Here is a 16,303-nt window from a genome sequence, read left to right as displayed (position 1 = left end):
GGTTTTGCAGCCTCTCCTGGGCTTGCAGATTCTCACTGAGGGAGGCTGGAAGGGCTGTGTCTTCATTTTGGGAGCTTCCTACTTCCACATGTGCCTGCTCCCACTTTAGGCAAGAATGGGTTTTTCCAAGCTTTTTTGTTAGGTTCTTGAGGACTTGGGGGTCCCTGGAACCCACAAGACAAAACTGTAATTTGGGGTCAACTCTTGTATGCCAGGTTCAAATTTCAGAGTAGGTGCCACAGTGGTTTGATATGACTGCCCTCTCATGAACCATGACTGAGGAACACCCCAGAAAGTCGGTCTAGTCCAAGAATAGCCTAGAAATAGAACACGCAGAAAAAATAAAAAGCCCCTAATATGCGGTGGAGGCAGAGTCCGCGTGAGGATATGGCGGCCACTAAATTCTAAATCCACTAATGACAGTGGAGGTTTGTTAGGGGCCAAGCCCGCGGAAGTTTTGTAATTGGGTTCTCATCCTAGGAAAACTTGTGGGAGTTTTCCTTTCTCCATCAAGGAAACTTGGCTCAGGGGAAACGGGACTTTTTCCAGTACTGAACACAAGGTGGCGCCAGACACCCGTGGACTTAATGAGGTCCCCTTCCAAGTAGGCTCCAGAAGCTTTGCGAAGGTTCCCTGAAGGGATGGATCAAGTCAGGCCAGATTCAAAGGACACTGAGACCTCTGCATCCACAGAGAATTAGCCTATGGATAAAATAGGGCACACGGAAAATAAGAAAATAAATATTATATTTAAGATATATACATTATACGCACAGTACATATGTAAAAGATGAGGAAGAATAGCACAGAGGCTAGACAGACAAACTGAACCTACAAAGCCTCTGTAAAAGAAAAATAAAGGCACGTCCCTGGGACTCCCTGGCATGATAGGAGACAGGCAAGTGTGGAAGGACTGGAGTGGAGAGCAGCCAGTAAAGGGACTACTGCAGGTATCCAGTGGGGAGAAGGCTGCAGCCTGGGCCAGGGATTGGTGGCAGTAGAGAACCAACCCTTCTGACTGAGGTATTTACACTTACCAGTATTCTTCATTGACATGGTGAGTCAATAACCCAACATGACTGCATAACAAGACTCAATTGAAATGCATTCTATTCATCTTTTCTGAGAAGTCACTGTACTAGTGTTGCTCTTTTTATGTGTTATTATGGACTTGTGACATTTCAAATGTACTGACATCAGCCAATATTCTCTCTCTCTCTTTTTTTAAAGATTTTATTTATTTATTTGACAGACAGAGATCACAAATAGGCAGAGAAGTAGGCAGAGAGAGACAGGGGGAAGCAGGCTCCCTGCTGAGCAGAGACACCCCCCTCCCCGCCACGTGGGGCTCGATCCTAAGACCATGACAGCCGAAGGCAGAGGCTTTAACCCACTGAGCCACCCAAGCGCCCCAATATTCTCATTTTGATGCTCACACTCTCCCAACCTTGACCGGTGGGGACCTTTTAGCTTTCAAAAGCTTTGCTTCTGGCCCAGCATGTTAGGTGTTCTGAGATCGCCTCATATTCTTCTGCCCCAGACTAGACATGGAATCAGACACTGTTTAAGAAATCCTGGTTCCTTTGGGGAAAGAAATAGCATTAGAAACCATAATGTATCCATCAGGATGCATTATGTGCATTATGGGGTAACATTGCTACTCGGCCATTTTTTGGGGGGCAGGGAGCCAGAAAAGAAATATATTTTTAATTACATGTTTTACAAAGGCATGACTTCATTTTGATATGCTCTGTTCAGTTCTAACAATACACTGCTCCCACTCAAATTTGTGAGTTAATTAGCCTTCTTTAACCAATCCTGAAATCTATGCTCCTATCAAACATAATTATTTACTTGTTCTGAAAACTTAAGAGAATAGCTCCAAAAACAAACAAAAATACATTATCGATACAAACCGGACAAATACTAAATGAAGTTTTTGTTTTAGGCTGCAGACTCCTAAAGATTTGGTGCCAAATTATTTTGTTCTAGAGCCACTCCTAATGTCCCCACCCCATGTGGCTGTGTAAGGATGGAACTGAGGGGAGAGCTGTGGTCTGGGGGTTTTCATTCACTTTCATTTAGAGGAGGCTGCAACCTGCCCCCACTCCTCATTTTCTGCTCTACCTTTGCCTTTTTCATAGGATTTATATACTCCCAATATACCAGATAATTCACCTTAAAAAAGTAATTACTATCACTATTTGGTTTTGTATTATTTTGTTATTATTCTTTCTGCTTTCCCCAGTGGAAATGTAAACCTCATGGAGCAGAAGGTTTTGTTCAACTGGACTCTGGCAGCTTTCCCTGAGGACAGGGCTGAGAGGTGGGCTTGGTTCTGGGGGCAGGAGCTCTCTATGGGCATTGAGTGCAAAGATGTGTGGTCTTCCTGTTCTGTTGTAGTTATTGACTGTGCCCCTTTCACTCCTTAAAGTGTCATAATTTAAAGAGCCAGGTGATGGGGGCAAAAAGAGAGGAGGCCTGGGGAGTCAGGATATAAGCACTCCAGGAGGGAATAACCAGCTACAGAGGAGGGAGCCCCCTCTATGAGGAACTAGCTCAATGTCTTTGCATGGTTGGACCCCAGTAAATGCTTGTTTGGGAACTGGGATGACAATAGAATAATTGAGATAATTTTTTATATACATATATATATGCCAGGAGAAATGGATGAGCACTGGGACAAATTGTGAGAGGGATTCAGGCAGGGGGAAATCAAGGGTGATTTCTGGGTTCTAGTCCTGGATAGGTGACAGAGGGACAACAGCCCCAGGGGGGAGGAGCAAGAAGTGGGACAAGGGAGAGTGATGACCGGTACAGTAGTATAGCCTTTATTTTTGCACATTGAAAATATGTCCAGTTTAGGCTAAATATAAAATTAACACATACTTTTCATGAAGAAATCCAACAACACGGAAGCATACAAATTATACAAAGGAAAGATCTTAGACAGTATCACCCTCCTGCAGAGTGCACCCTCTGGCTCCTTGAGACCCCACTGGGGTAGAGAGGGGGGTTGTAGGCCTCTCTTTTGTAGGAGAAACACCTGGTTGAAGTAGTTACATTGTCCCCAACTCTGGGCTGGCTGGAAGGGGTCCTGGAAGTTGGTGTGGAGACAAACCAACTCAGAGGCTCCAAAGCTGGGGGTTAAGAAGGAACGCACAGGCCTTGCCCATTAATCCCTTCACTTCTCAAGAGACTTACCTCTCCATTCCTTCCCTAGCCCTGACTCTTCCTCACCTGGTTGGGAGAGGGGCAGGAAGAGGCTTCCAAAAGTGGGTCCCGGATGACCATGCTAGAAGGCACTGAGGACACCCTGAGTGAGCTGTCTTAGGGAGGAGAAGTACCCCCAAGGGACTTCCTGTGGAGCACCCTGACCAGGTGAGGCTTTGGCCAGCTGCACCGGTCAGGGTTCTCCTTCCCTGCCGCATCCCCTACCTGGAGTCACCTCCACAACTCCTGGCCAATGGTGGCCTTCAGGAGCCTCCCTGGACACAAGGTTGATGATGTAACTAGAATCCCAAAGACCGCTTTTTTGGAAGAAACCAAAAGGATTACCGAAGGTGACCCCTTTTTATTTTTAATTCTATACTTTAACACCTCTACAGTTAAAAGGAACACAGCAAACACCACGTTTATTATCAACATCCTTCTGCATTCTCCTCTCCTCATACACATACATTCTACCTGCTGCCCTCAGTGTGCGTGTGTTATTTACCCTTTACAATATCTCTTGTATGCACAGCACTGCCCATTTTCCATGGGCCTGTGACCTCCTTCTAGGTCATGTGTTGTAGCGCTGGCTGAGCCATTGACCTCTGCACAGACATGTGGTTTGAAGTGAAGTCAACACTGTTGTACTCATCCTTCCTTTCCCCATCAAGGTTTCCTTTAGGAAAGTGGCTCTCGAAGCCAACTGGGGTAAAGAGTTTTTATCATTCTTGTTGCAATTTATATACTGCTCTGCCGAAAAGTTGAACCAATCCCAATGTACAACGCTGCCAATTTCCCAAATCTCTGCAAGGGCCAGAGAGATACAGTGGATTGACGGTTGTATGTTTAATTCTCCCTTTCTAGATGAGAAAACTGAGGACCAGAGAAACCAAGCCACTTTCTCTAGTGTCATTCAGTCAGTGAATGGCAGACAGTTCTAGAGGTCACATCTCCTGACCCCCACTTCTTGCTTTGTCTGCCAAACCAGTCTGCTTCAGACAGTTGCCTCTAGACATGGACACATCAGGCTCCTCTTGCTTTTCTTGTCCTCTGTCCATGGAGGAAAACAGATACAGGGTCTCTCCCCTCATGGCTGTTGTGTTGTGCCAACCGGAGTCTCAGTTTCCGCTGGGCCCTCCCCAAGGCTGCTAAAGCCAGGCCCTGAAGGGTTCCTCAGAAGACAGCACAGCTATGGCACAGGGTTCCACCTCTTCCCTTCTGCAGCTGATTAACTTCTGTGGTGAATTGGTTATTTTCTGAAAAAATCATTTCCATTAATATTCATTAGAGGAATGGTAGTACTATATGATGGTAGAGTAGTAGCCACAATGACAGAGAGTGTTGCAAAAATCCCAGATACCTGATCAACTTTCAAGCAGCAAAAAACCACAAAGACGATTCTAACCCCTGTTTCAGGAGGAGTGTCAGTGTGGAGCCCACCATCAATTCCCAGCTGCTGGTCCAGTCAGATCCTTAGGATACCAGCTACCTAAATCTTCAGTGGTTATATCTGATTATTTTTTTTAACTCTAGAGAAGTACTTTCCAGTGGAAACCTAATTCGAGCTACATATGTAAATTAAAATTCTCCAGTAGCACATTTTAAAAAGTAAAAAGAAACAGGTAAAATTAATTTTAATAATGCATTTTATTATTAAAATATTATTTTAACTTATGATCCATATAAAAATATTAAGGAGTTTTTCAAAATCCATTGTGTATTTTATATTTACAGTGCATCTCAATTTGGACTAGCTACATTTCAAGTGCTTAATGGTCACATGTGGAGAGTAGCTACCATACTGGACAGTGTAGATCTAGAACAGGAACATAAAACATAAGCTCAGAAGTTCAGAAGGTGTGCAACTGCTGTCCCATAGGTTAGAATAAACTTTCAAGCAAGGTTCTGTTGATATTATTTGAAATATTTTCAACATTTAAAAATTAGGAGATTTCTCATAAACGTTTTGATTTCTGGTTTCTCACTTAAAACTTGGGTGCCTGGGTGGCTTGGTCAGTTGGGTATCTGACTCTTGACTTCCACTCGGGCCATGATCTCGGGGTCAGGAGATTGAGCCCCACATCAGGCTCTGTGCTCAGTGGGGAGTCTGCTTGCAATTCTCTCTACCTCTGCCCCTCCCCAACACACACATACACTCTCTCTCTTTCTCCTTATAAAATAAATAAGTCTTTAAAAAAAAAAAAAAAAAAAAAACCACCTTACAGATCTGGTAGCATTGGCTCACATTTCCTCTCAGCAACAACATGCTGAAACTGAAAAACAGCTGCCTTTTTAGCTGAAACATGTTCACCATGGTCCCCACCATCTCTCCCTATCCAATTATGCTCACTGCAGTGCACTTTTTTTTTTTTTTTTTTTTTTTTGTACCTGTCTGGGCCCCAGAGGCATCTGAGCTCACAAACTCTACCTTCTATGAAGTACACAAAGCCAAACTTCAAACGACCCACTGAAGAATGACTAACGTGGGGCCATCTTTATGCTTGCTACCTACGTTACAGTGGACTGTGACAGCAAAAAGAGAAAGAATAAAGTGAGTCACAGAAAAGAAAGGAAAACCCCTTAGCACCAAAGCCTCTATCCCCATCAAGAAATTATGGATGAAAGACAAGGAAAAGAAATAATGCTTTAAAATAGAGGCTATACACTGAGCATTCTCGATATGATTTTCTTTGCATATATATTTTTGCTTTAGAGTGTTACTTGGTGATATAAATTTGAATGGATAGAAAATCTTAATGGTGTATTTCAGAGTGCAACCATCATCAACCGTGAAATTATAGATGTAGACATGAAATGTTTAATCCAAACAGATAAATTAAACACTTAAAAACTCAATAAGGGATTTTCAAAGAATTGTCAAGGATTTCCACTTGGTAATTTCCCATGGTTTAATCGGAAAGATGCGTGGGTTTTTGCAAGGAAGGCTGGAAGTTACCTTAGAGAGAGGAAAAATGCAAGAGAGTGTTAGGAATGGAACACCCTGTGAACAGAGTGTAAGCTTGAGTAACTGAGTTGAGAGGAAAACGACAAAAGGTGACTAACTGGGACGCCTGGGTGGCTCAGTTGGTTAAGCAGCTGCCTTCGGCTCAGGTCATGATCCCAGCGTCCTGGGATTGAGTCCCACATCGGGCTCCTTGCTCAGCAGGGAGCCTGCTTCTCCCTCTGCCTCTGCCTGCCATTCTGTCTGCCTGTGCTCGCTCTCCCCCCCCTCTCTGATAAATAAATAAAATCTTAAAAAAAAAAAAAGGTGACTAACTGATGGAGTTAGGCTGAATTTTTTCACCACATGTGGAAAAGAAGGGCTTGTGACCACCTTAGCCATGGATGCCTCCCTCCCATGATCATTTTGGGTTGGTCCAGGACTGCTGCAGTGGAGGAGTCCCAATCAGACCAATCCTCCTACAGATAATAATTTTAAAAACTGTTCAAGGATCACCTTGGTGACTCAGTCGTTAAGTGACTACCTTTGGCTCAGGTCATGATTCCAAGGTCCTGGGGTCGAGCCCCACGTCGGCTCCTTGCTCAATGGGAAGCCTGCTTCTCCCCCTCCTCAGACTTGTGCTCTCTCTCAATATCTCTGTCCCTCTCAAATAAATAAATAAAATATTTTTTAAGAACAAAATTAAATATTGGTGAGTGCTGTGAAGCGTGTAAACCTGGCGAGTCACAGACCTGTACCCCTGGGGCTAATAATAAATTATATGTTAATAAAAAAATAAAAAATAAATAAAATAAAAACTGATCAGAATATAAAATCAACTTCCTTAAGGCGCTGCCAAGCAACCAAAAGTTGACAGTTGGAAGGCGGTAACGTCAGTGGATGAGTTTCACAGTTCCTTGTCCGAGGGCAAGTCTCTCTCTTCATGCCACAACACTGACAAATACTGGTACAAACACAAAAGTCAGAAAGTGAGAGGTTCAGGGTTAACTGTTAATGGACTAAACATTCCAATTAAATGGCAGAGATTATTGGAATGGATTAATTTTTTAAAAAAATTTTTAAGACCAACATATGCTGCTACAAGAGATATACTTTAAATATGAGGACACAGATACATGTAGAAGAAAAATATGGAAAGAATATATGTCACACAAACAGTAAACAGTGGAGATCAATATTGTTAGCAGGGTAAGGAATAGTGCCAGAGATAAAGAGGGACACTTCGTGATGATAAAAGCACTGAAGAAGACCTGAGAAAATCCATGCAACCGAAACAGAATCGAAACACATGAAGGGAAAATGGACAAACATAGAAACAGACACATCCACACACCTGGCTAGAGATTATGTGTTTTCCCTCCCAATGACTAATAGAGGTCTACCAAAATCACTGAACAGGATCATCAAACACTTTGACCCAAGTGATACTTATAAAACACTACTCCAACAAATGGTGAATACACACCCTTTAATGGTCCTGGCAACTTTGAACCCCGGGGGTTCTTGAAGAAGGGGAAAAGGCCCACTGTGCCCCGCTGTGTTCACCACAGCACGGTGCCTTCCCGGTTAGCAGTGAACACTGAATCTTTCAGAGAGGCTGGCAGGGTGCTGATGAAATGCACATTGGTAAGCAATGATGGAAGAGGAAAAACGAAATGAGTCGATGTACGTCAAGCCTTAGAACAATGCCTGGTGAGAGGGTGGTGGGGTTATGGACACTGGGGAGGGTATGTGCTATGGTGAGTGCTGTGAAATGTGTAAACCTGGAGATTCACAGACCTGTACCCCTGGGGATATAAATACATTATATGTTTATTAAAAAGTTTAAAAATTAATTTAAAAAAAAAAGAACAATGCCTGGTGCTTAACTCTGCACTAGCATCAGCTAAAGGTAGGACTCCATACAAGTGCCGGAAAGAGAGAGTGGGCGTTAGGATAGCAAGGTGAAGGGGTGTCCTGAGAGAGGGTCACGGGGAGGATTCCTCCCCCTGTGCAGGGAGAACACAGCCTGTACTCCTCAGGGCCATGAAGATACCACAAGAGTGACTCCTTCCAGAGTGACCCCAGGCTGATAAGGAACTGGGGGACGTTCTGATTCTAGCTGCCTCTGAGAAGCCAACTACAAACTCCTCTTCCCAGGAGAAAACTGTAAGAAATCCCTGCCTGACAGGGATGGGATGGGTTTTATTTGCTGTTCCTTTGTTTTCTTTTGTCCTGCTTTAAGTATTGAGGTCTGGGGATGGATAGAGGGCACAGGAGGTAGGAAAATGGAACAAAAGGAGCTGTTGGAAGCCTGCTTTTGCTTTTCTTCCACCCTGGGGTGGGCATAGGACCTGTCTGCACTGGGGACTCAAACCTGTGGCCCAGTGTCCTTGGTGCATGTTTCACACACATGCACTTTGCCAATGGGAACCAATGAGGGACCAATGGTTGGCTGGCATGCAGAGCATAACTGAGTATGCTGGGTTGGAACATACTACTGGATGTAGCTGCTGTTTTACTTACTGCAAGAGACAGAATCCTTGCAGGCCAGTCGAGAAGAGGAAGGCTGTGCATGACTCTTGAAATGCCAAGCATCCTGGCTGGTGTAACATACCTGCCATCTTGGCAGTGCCTGGTCCTAAGGGTAAGTACCAGTGGCCTGACGGGAGCCTGAGGAAGGTCACCACTCCCAGAGAAGGGGCTTCTCTCCCAGCCCCACTGATTAGAAGTGAATCCCTATAAATCCTCTTCCCTTCTCTTTGTGCGAATGCTTGCAAAGCCTCACAAAGTGCGTGCCCATACCAGACTAAGGCTCGAACTACAGCTGGTCAGCGTCATGCTGAAAGGAAAAAAGAAGAGCATTACCAAGGTGTCGGGGAGCACCACCACGGGACAACAGGAGTACCGGAGCAGCCGGCCCATTTTCCAGATGGAAAGGGGCACCACCACAAGGATGAGCATGAAGCCAACAAATGCAAACAGGGCCAGTGCCAGGGGGAGGGTCTCTCCTGGAAATGAAAAGATAAGGGAGGCTTAGGAGACCATAGTAAAGATGAAGTTACCCATCCCGGCCTCTCTTGCTCTCCTGGAGTTGGCTCTGCATGCCAGCCAAGATGGCAGATGCCAACATCCTGAGATTTGATATATGCCTTAGTGACGAAAATTATCGCCATTAAAACCATTTTTTTTTTAGAATCCAGATGAAGGCGCTGCTTCCAGAAAGCCTCAGGGAAGACTGCAATCTTTTTCTTGGGAAGGGAAAGGGAGGAGCATCATGTGTTGAGCCACTCCTTGTGTTAGCACGTTGGCGCAGCTGGCGGGAGGAAGGCAGAGTGCCAGGACTCAGGCAGGATGAAGGGGAGGTGCCAGAAGAGAACAGCCCAGAAGGGAGCTGGGTTGTAACTGAAAACAAAATGTGTTTCACAATTTTCTCTTGGCACTGATTCACGTTGTGGAGGAAAATCCTGACTTCAGACACCAGTCACATTGTAACTGCGATATATTGAGCCCCGGTTATCATTATGTTTCCCCAAGATCACAGAGGTCACGCTGGCTCCAAAACCCAGGGTCAGCCTACTAAGTCAAAGTATCAGAAAGTGCCAGTGTGAGCATCTGGAGATGCAGAAGGGGTGACAGGTTATGTTCCCATCTCTCTGCTCTATGTAATGTGGAACAACTCCTGCAGTCCCCCCGGTCAGATAGCTCACCCACCATGTGAAGGGCGGCACAGCCCAGGAGGCCACAGAAGATGGTGACATCACACAGGTGGCGGGGACCCTGTACTCCATTTCAGTGCTTTTGGACAATACTTTGGCAGTACACACCAAGAGATAAACAAATGTCCATACCCTTTCATTTACTTCTCTGAATGGCTTCCAAAAAGTAATTGCGAGGAGCGAAAAAATTATATGCATAAAGCAGTTCCTAGCAACATGTGGACTAAGGCGACAGCCTCACAAGCAACCTGTCTCTCCACCCAAAGTGGCAGACCTCCCCCTCCAGGTGTGCTCTGGTGTGCATTGTTCATAGCACAGACCACCAGAAAAAACCATCTTTGTTTGTTTACTGGTTTGTATCCTATCTCCCCAGCTAGAGGATAAGCTCCTATGAGGCCAGGGACTTCCCTTCTGCATCCCAGTGACTAGGCCAGCATTTGGCACAGAGTCAATGATCAGTAAGTAGTCACTGAGTGAATGAATGAATCAATCAATAAACATCATCATCAAAAGCAAGCAAAAATAACCTAAAACATAGAAATGATCTAAATACCCCCAGATAGATGGTTTAACATATTATGAGATATCGGCACAGCAATTTAAGAAGTCATCTATTGAAACAGGAATGGGGATATACACTAATTTGTTTCACGATGTAGTGGTAAGACTGGAAAGCAGAGAGTATATCTATTAGTAGGAGGATGGCTACATAAATTTTGGCACATTGATAAATTCACTTATCATGCATCTTCTTTAAAAATGAGGTGGTAGGGGCGCCTGGGTGGCTCAGTGGGTTAAGCCGCTGCCTTCAGCTTGGGGCATGATCTCAGGGTCCTGGAATCAAGTCCCACATCGGGCTCTCTGCTCAGCAGGGAGCCTGCTTCCTTCCCTCTCTATCTCTGCCTGCCTGCCTCTCTGCCTACTTGCGATCTCTCCCTGTCAAATAAATAAATAAATAATCTTAGGGAAAAAAATGAAGTTGTAAAAAAAAAATGAGGTTGATTCACATATACTAACGTGAAAGGATGTTCACAATGTACTTCTAAGTGAAGACAAGCAAGCTGCAGAATGGTAAGCCCAGTCCAGTCCCATTTGTGCCTGTGAGCATTGGTATCACACAACAATGGGAAGATTAAATGTCAAACCTGCCAGAGGAAACCTCCTGAGTGGTGTGGGAGAGAATGGAGAACATGGACCTCTCACTTTACATACTTCTGTGTTATTTGAATTCTTACTTTTTTTTTTAAGATTTTATTTTTTTATTTGACAGAGAGAGAGCACAAGCAGAGGGAGTGGCAGACAGAGGGAGAGGGAGAAGTAGGCTCTCCGCTGAACAGGGAGCCTGACCATGGGACTCGGTCCCAGGACCCCAGGATGGTGACCTGAGCTCAAGGCAGATGCTTAACGACCAAGCCACTCAGGCACCTCTGTGTAGTTTGAATTCTTTAACAAACTTGGCTTAAAAAGTAGTATAAAATAGTAATCAGAAAACCCATGTGGAAATGGAATGAATGTGATATTTGTAAAAAAAAAAAAAAAAAAGCAAGCACAATGTGTGTGTGCAACATGACTACAACGTGTGTCTACACATGGACAGTGATAGAACAATCATACTGCCTTGCAGAGCAATTTGGGAACAGCAGTCCAAATTCAAATGTGAATGCCTCTGACCAGCAAGCAGCTCTACTTCCAGGAATTTATCCTCTAAATATACATACACCGGCAAAATGATCCATGTACACGGTAATTAGTTAAAGCATTGGCTATAAGAGCAAAATATTGGGAAAAATGAAACGCCCATCAATAAAGGACTTGTTAAATTTGTTATCTATCCACACAACTATATACTATGAGGTTGCAAAGAAGGATGAGAAAGTTCTTTATCCATATTGAAAAATCTATAAGATATATAAAGCAAAAAGGATAACATCCAGAATAATTGCATAGAATATGCTACCATTTGTGCTAAAGAGAAGGGAAATACATATAGAAATATTCTCATTTACCTGCTATGCATTTAAAAATCTTTAGAAGGATGTGGTGCCTGAGTAGCTCAGTCAGTTAAGCACCTGCCTTCTGCTCAGATTATGCTCTCAGGGTCCTCGGATTGAACCCTGCATGGAGCCCATATCTGGCTCCCTGCTCATTGGGGGGCCCGCTTCTCCCACTCCCTCTTAGCTCTCCCTACTTGTGACCTCTTATTCTCTCTCAAATAAATAAATAAAATATTTATTTAAAAAAAATAGAAGTCTTTTGGAGTATATACAAGAAGGTAATACCAAGTGGGGAGAGGCTGGAATTGCAAAGATGGGGAAGAATAGAAAGGAGAGTTTCCACAGGCTTCTTAGATATGTTTTGAATCATATGAAAGTACTAAATTTTTTAAATAATAATTTCTTAAAGATGAAAAGTTTACACACAAAAATGTCAGTGGTATTTGAGCACATCGTAGTTATAGGGTTTGGTTTTGTTTCTTTTCAAGGGACTTTTGAACACTGTGGGGTCTTAGACTATAAAAAATTCAAGGGATGGGGCCCCTGGGTGGCTCAGTCGGTTGCACATCTGACTCTTGCTTTCAGCTCAGGTCATGATCTCGGGGTACTGGGATTGATCCTTGTGTCAGGCTCCACTCTGAGCATGGAGTCTGTTTTGGATTCTCTCTCCCTCTCCCTCTGCCCCTCCTGTTCAGGCCCTCTCTCTGTCTCTCTCTAAAATAAATAAATCTTATAAATGAGTGAATGAATGAATGAATATTAAAAATTGAAGGGAGAAAAATTAAGTCAAACAGGAGGTCTCTGTAGACTTTGCACCTAGTCCCTTCCAGCAGAAAGCAGCAGTGACATACAGCGGTGGGTGGGGGTGAGGTACCTAGGAGGGGACCTAGCCCTCCTTGCAAGGTCTGACTCAGACCCCTGGCTGCTTCTCTGGCACCCTAGCCCAGTCAGGTTCCCAGGCCACTGCCATCAGGGTAAACCAGTCTTACAATATCTGGCCTCAGGCCTAGTGAACTTTCAGAAGGAAAGTGTTCCACACAGCTGCTCAAGGGACCCCAGCCAGTCCTAGGGTGAACTCTCCCCTCGAGGGTAATTAGAGGAAAGCACACTTTTATCACAGACACCCTCCCGGCTGGGGAGCAGGTAAGTGAATCCTAGGGGAAACTCAGAACCAAAGGTCCCCAGCAGGTAGCCAACCATCCACCAGGAGGGGCTGTGGCCTGTGCGGGTCTCCAGGAAACTGGCAGGCCATACGTACCTTGCACCCTGACACACTCCACCTGGCTGAAAGGGCTGTGCCTCCCAATGGCCTTCACCAACGTCCGGACCTTCACGCAGTATGGGACTCCAGGTTCCATGGTTTCCAGGTGCACTGGAATGCCCCTGCTCCTCACCACTTTGACATGTTCCTTGAGGAAACCAGAAAACAGTTACAGCCTGGGGGAAGCAGGACAGGAAAGGGCAGAAAGAGCCAAGGAAGGGAAGTTCTAGGTATTTCCTTTCTGGGATGCATAGTGAATGTTCCCTCTCATTCGTACATTCATTCGTTCATTCACTCTTATTTATTTATTAAGCACCTCCTCCATGCCAGTTTCTACTGTAGGCCCTGAGGTATACAGCACTGAACAAAGCAAAGTCCTGGCTCTGATGGAGCTTACCTGTGGGGAGACAGACCCTGTGTGACACACGGCAGAGGGTGATGGGGCTGTGAAACAAAAGACGGCCCCGCAAAGGGTAGGATGAGGCGGAGGCACTAAGCAGAATGGTTAGGGAAGTCCTCTCTGATGGGTCACATTGGCACAAACACCTGAAGGTCAGAGCTCTGATGAGCCTGAGGGCTTGGCGTGGCCAGTGCTGCCACAAAGATCAGTGCACAGTAGCAATGCAGCCAGTGGGGTTTGTCTCCTCCCTCATTCATCCATTTACCCACCTGTCCATCCATCTGTACTCCCCTCTACCTCTACCCACCCACGGAAGCCTGTGCTCCACATCTGAACCTGTGGAGGCTTGTCTGGGCTGAGCCCCAGTGACTCAGGGTACATGCTCCTCTCTCAGCACTGGCCCTGCCTGTTACCAAGGGTGGGGAGTGGGCTCCATTCCAAGAATCTAAGCGAGCTGCATGCTCCCTCCTGCCCCATGTCCTGATCTGCCCCCCACACTGCCCCTCCATCTGGCTGGCTGGCAATGTCCTGTCCTATTGCTGGGCCCTGACCCCGCAGGAGTAAATACCGGATACCATTGTTATCGCTTGCCCCAGCTACATATTTCACCTTTCAAGGGAAGCTATCCAAACCGTTGTCCCTGTTGAGGAGATGGTGACATGTGTTTTGTCCCCCGCATAGTGCTTATGAGGTCAGGGGGTAACCTAGGCCTGCTCTGTTCATAGATTCCATGAAAGCCCCCTACTGCATCCTATCCAGACTCTTAATAAAGCCTATTTTCCTTGGGCTGACAGGAGTAGTCTTTGCAAATCACCTTGGACTGGGTCTCCAGTCGGTCTGGTATCCCTCAGTTCCTGCTCAAGCCCTAGCCCTTCTGTTTGTTTGGCCATTCACTCCGGGAGTGTGGACATCCCAGCCTGCAGCCAGCTACCCCACAGGAGGTTGGGGCAGTGCCCCATCAAGGCATTTTGGGTGACCAGCTGGCTGATAATTCAATTTATTCACAAGCCAGCTCTGGCTATCCACCCCCCCTTCTGCACCCTACCCAGACACACACCCTCAAGAGGTTTGTGCCAGTTTCACATGCTTTTGAAATCATCTAGCTGATCTGGAACACCCTGGTCTGCTGCACCTAAAGCTGCCAGGGAGAATGGCTGAGAAGCCAGGCTGAGGAGGAAGAAATAACTGAAAGATACTGTGGGTCATACCATGTTCGAGTTTAGAACAAAGAGGCAACCCCCATACTTCAGCAAATCTGGCCTGAGCCTGGGGTGGACCCAGGCAATTCTCTGAATAGGAGGCTCTAGGATTGTCAGTGTGCTCCCATCTCTCCTTTCCCACCCTGCACCCAGGCCTGCCTGTGCTCAGCCCACCCCTAGTCAGTGAGCACTTCAGGGGACAGCTTTCCTCACCCACCTCTCAGAGGTCTGTGACTCCTTCCCTGAGACCTGACTCCAAGGCCAAGGTTGGAAGTCTCACCTTGGCACCGGGCTCCCTCCTCCAGTAAGCCACGAGGAACTCAAACTGGGGCCCCAGGTCTTCCAGCTTAATAACCAGGTGGAAGCCGTCCTTGGTGACCTCCATCACAGGTGGTGTGAGGATAGCTGTTGGTAAGACAGGGGGAGAATCAAAGCTGGTTGCAGACAGGACTGGTTTCTGTCCTGAGAGATTAGAACCAAGTCATCAATAGAAATAGGCAGGGGTGGTAGGGAAGTCAGGGGCGGTGGATGTAACTTCCCAGCATGCAGAAGCTACATCATCCTCCTCCTTATCTGAGGTTTTGCTTGCTGGGGTTTTAGTTATCTAAAATCAGGAGGGAAGCAGATGGTTCTCCTTCTGATATATGATCAGAAGGTCAGTACACAGTGCCTGCATCATTCCTCCGCCTCCTGCCGTAGGCATTTTCCCATTTTACCATTATCACAAGGAGGAGGACAGCCAGTACAGCACAGTAAGATGACTTGTAGAAAGGAGACCACATTCATGTAACTTTTCTTACAGTGCATTGTTATAACTGTTCTTCTATTATTAGCTATTATTATTAATCTCTTCCTGTGACTAAGTTATAAATTCAACGTTATCATAAGTATATATGTATAAGAAAAAACAATAGGATATATGGGATTTGGTACTATTTTCAATTTCAGCCATCCCCTGGGGGTCTTGGAATGAATCCCCTGTAAATAAGGGGGACTACTGTATACCAATACTCTCTCGTATTCAGCAGGTGTTCAGTAAATGCTTTTTGAATGATGAGCAAAATTTTTTTAATGATAAAGACTTAGTACAATTCTCTTTTTTCACTCCTTGACCATAATAAAGTCCTCGGCTCCTTCTTCAGGAGGCACATATACTCAAGAAAAGTGACTGAACACTCAGGTAAACATCTCTTTTTGTCTTAAAATTTTATAACCCACGCTTCTCTTTTTACTTTTTGGCAGAGATTGTTCCTCACCTTGACTCATCTAAGTGAGCAGATGCTATTTCTTAATGCTTGCCAAACACCTGCATGAGCTCAGGTCTCTACTGAACAGTTGGGTCCTTTCTTCGCCCCTTAGGAATGAACATACCTGCAGGGACATGTGTATCACTGTAGCTCAAAGAGATCAGTGACATATACTGGCTGCTGATAATTCTCCAGCATTAGGAAATCAGCAGCCTGAGAATGGGTTGGCCATTCTATCCTTGGTCCAATAATTCTTCACTTCATATTTCTAATGGGGATGTTGGAAAGTCAGAGGGCTTTAGAAATTCTAATAATCAACTCTAGAAATT

General features: G+C 45.3%; 1 protein-coding gene across 1 annotated transcript in view; it reads right to left on the bottom strand.

Moving 5' to 3' along the window:
• Positions 1–2,808: 2,808 nt before the first annotated feature.
• The window catches only part of IL20RB (interleukin 20 receptor subunit beta), a 51,341-nt gene continuing 37,846 nt past the window's right edge, over positions 2,809–16,303 (bottom strand). The window contains exons 4-7 of the mRNA XM_059162704.1: positions 15,008–15,132; positions 13,126–13,276; positions 9,023–9,165; positions 2,809–4,469 (exon numbers count right to left, since the gene is read on the bottom strand). Of these exons, the coding sequence (XP_059018687.1) occupies positions 4,362–4,469; positions 9,023–9,165; positions 13,126–13,276; positions 15,008–15,132 (527 nt within the window). The 3' untranslated portion in view covers positions 2,809–4,361. The remainder of the gene's footprint in view (positions 4,470–9,022; positions 9,166–13,125; positions 13,277–15,007; positions 15,133–16,303) is intronic.

This window comes from Mustela lutreola, chromosome 2, assembly GCF_030435805.1.
Source record: "Mustela lutreola isolate mMusLut2 chromosome 2, mMusLut2.pri, whole genome shotgun sequence".
Classification (NCBI taxonomy): Eukaryota; Metazoa; Chordata; class Mammalia; order Carnivora; family Mustelidae; genus Mustela; species Mustela lutreola.
The sequence above is the reverse complement of the archived record's forward strand: the minus strand, read 5'-3'. Positions and strand labels throughout refer to the sequence as shown.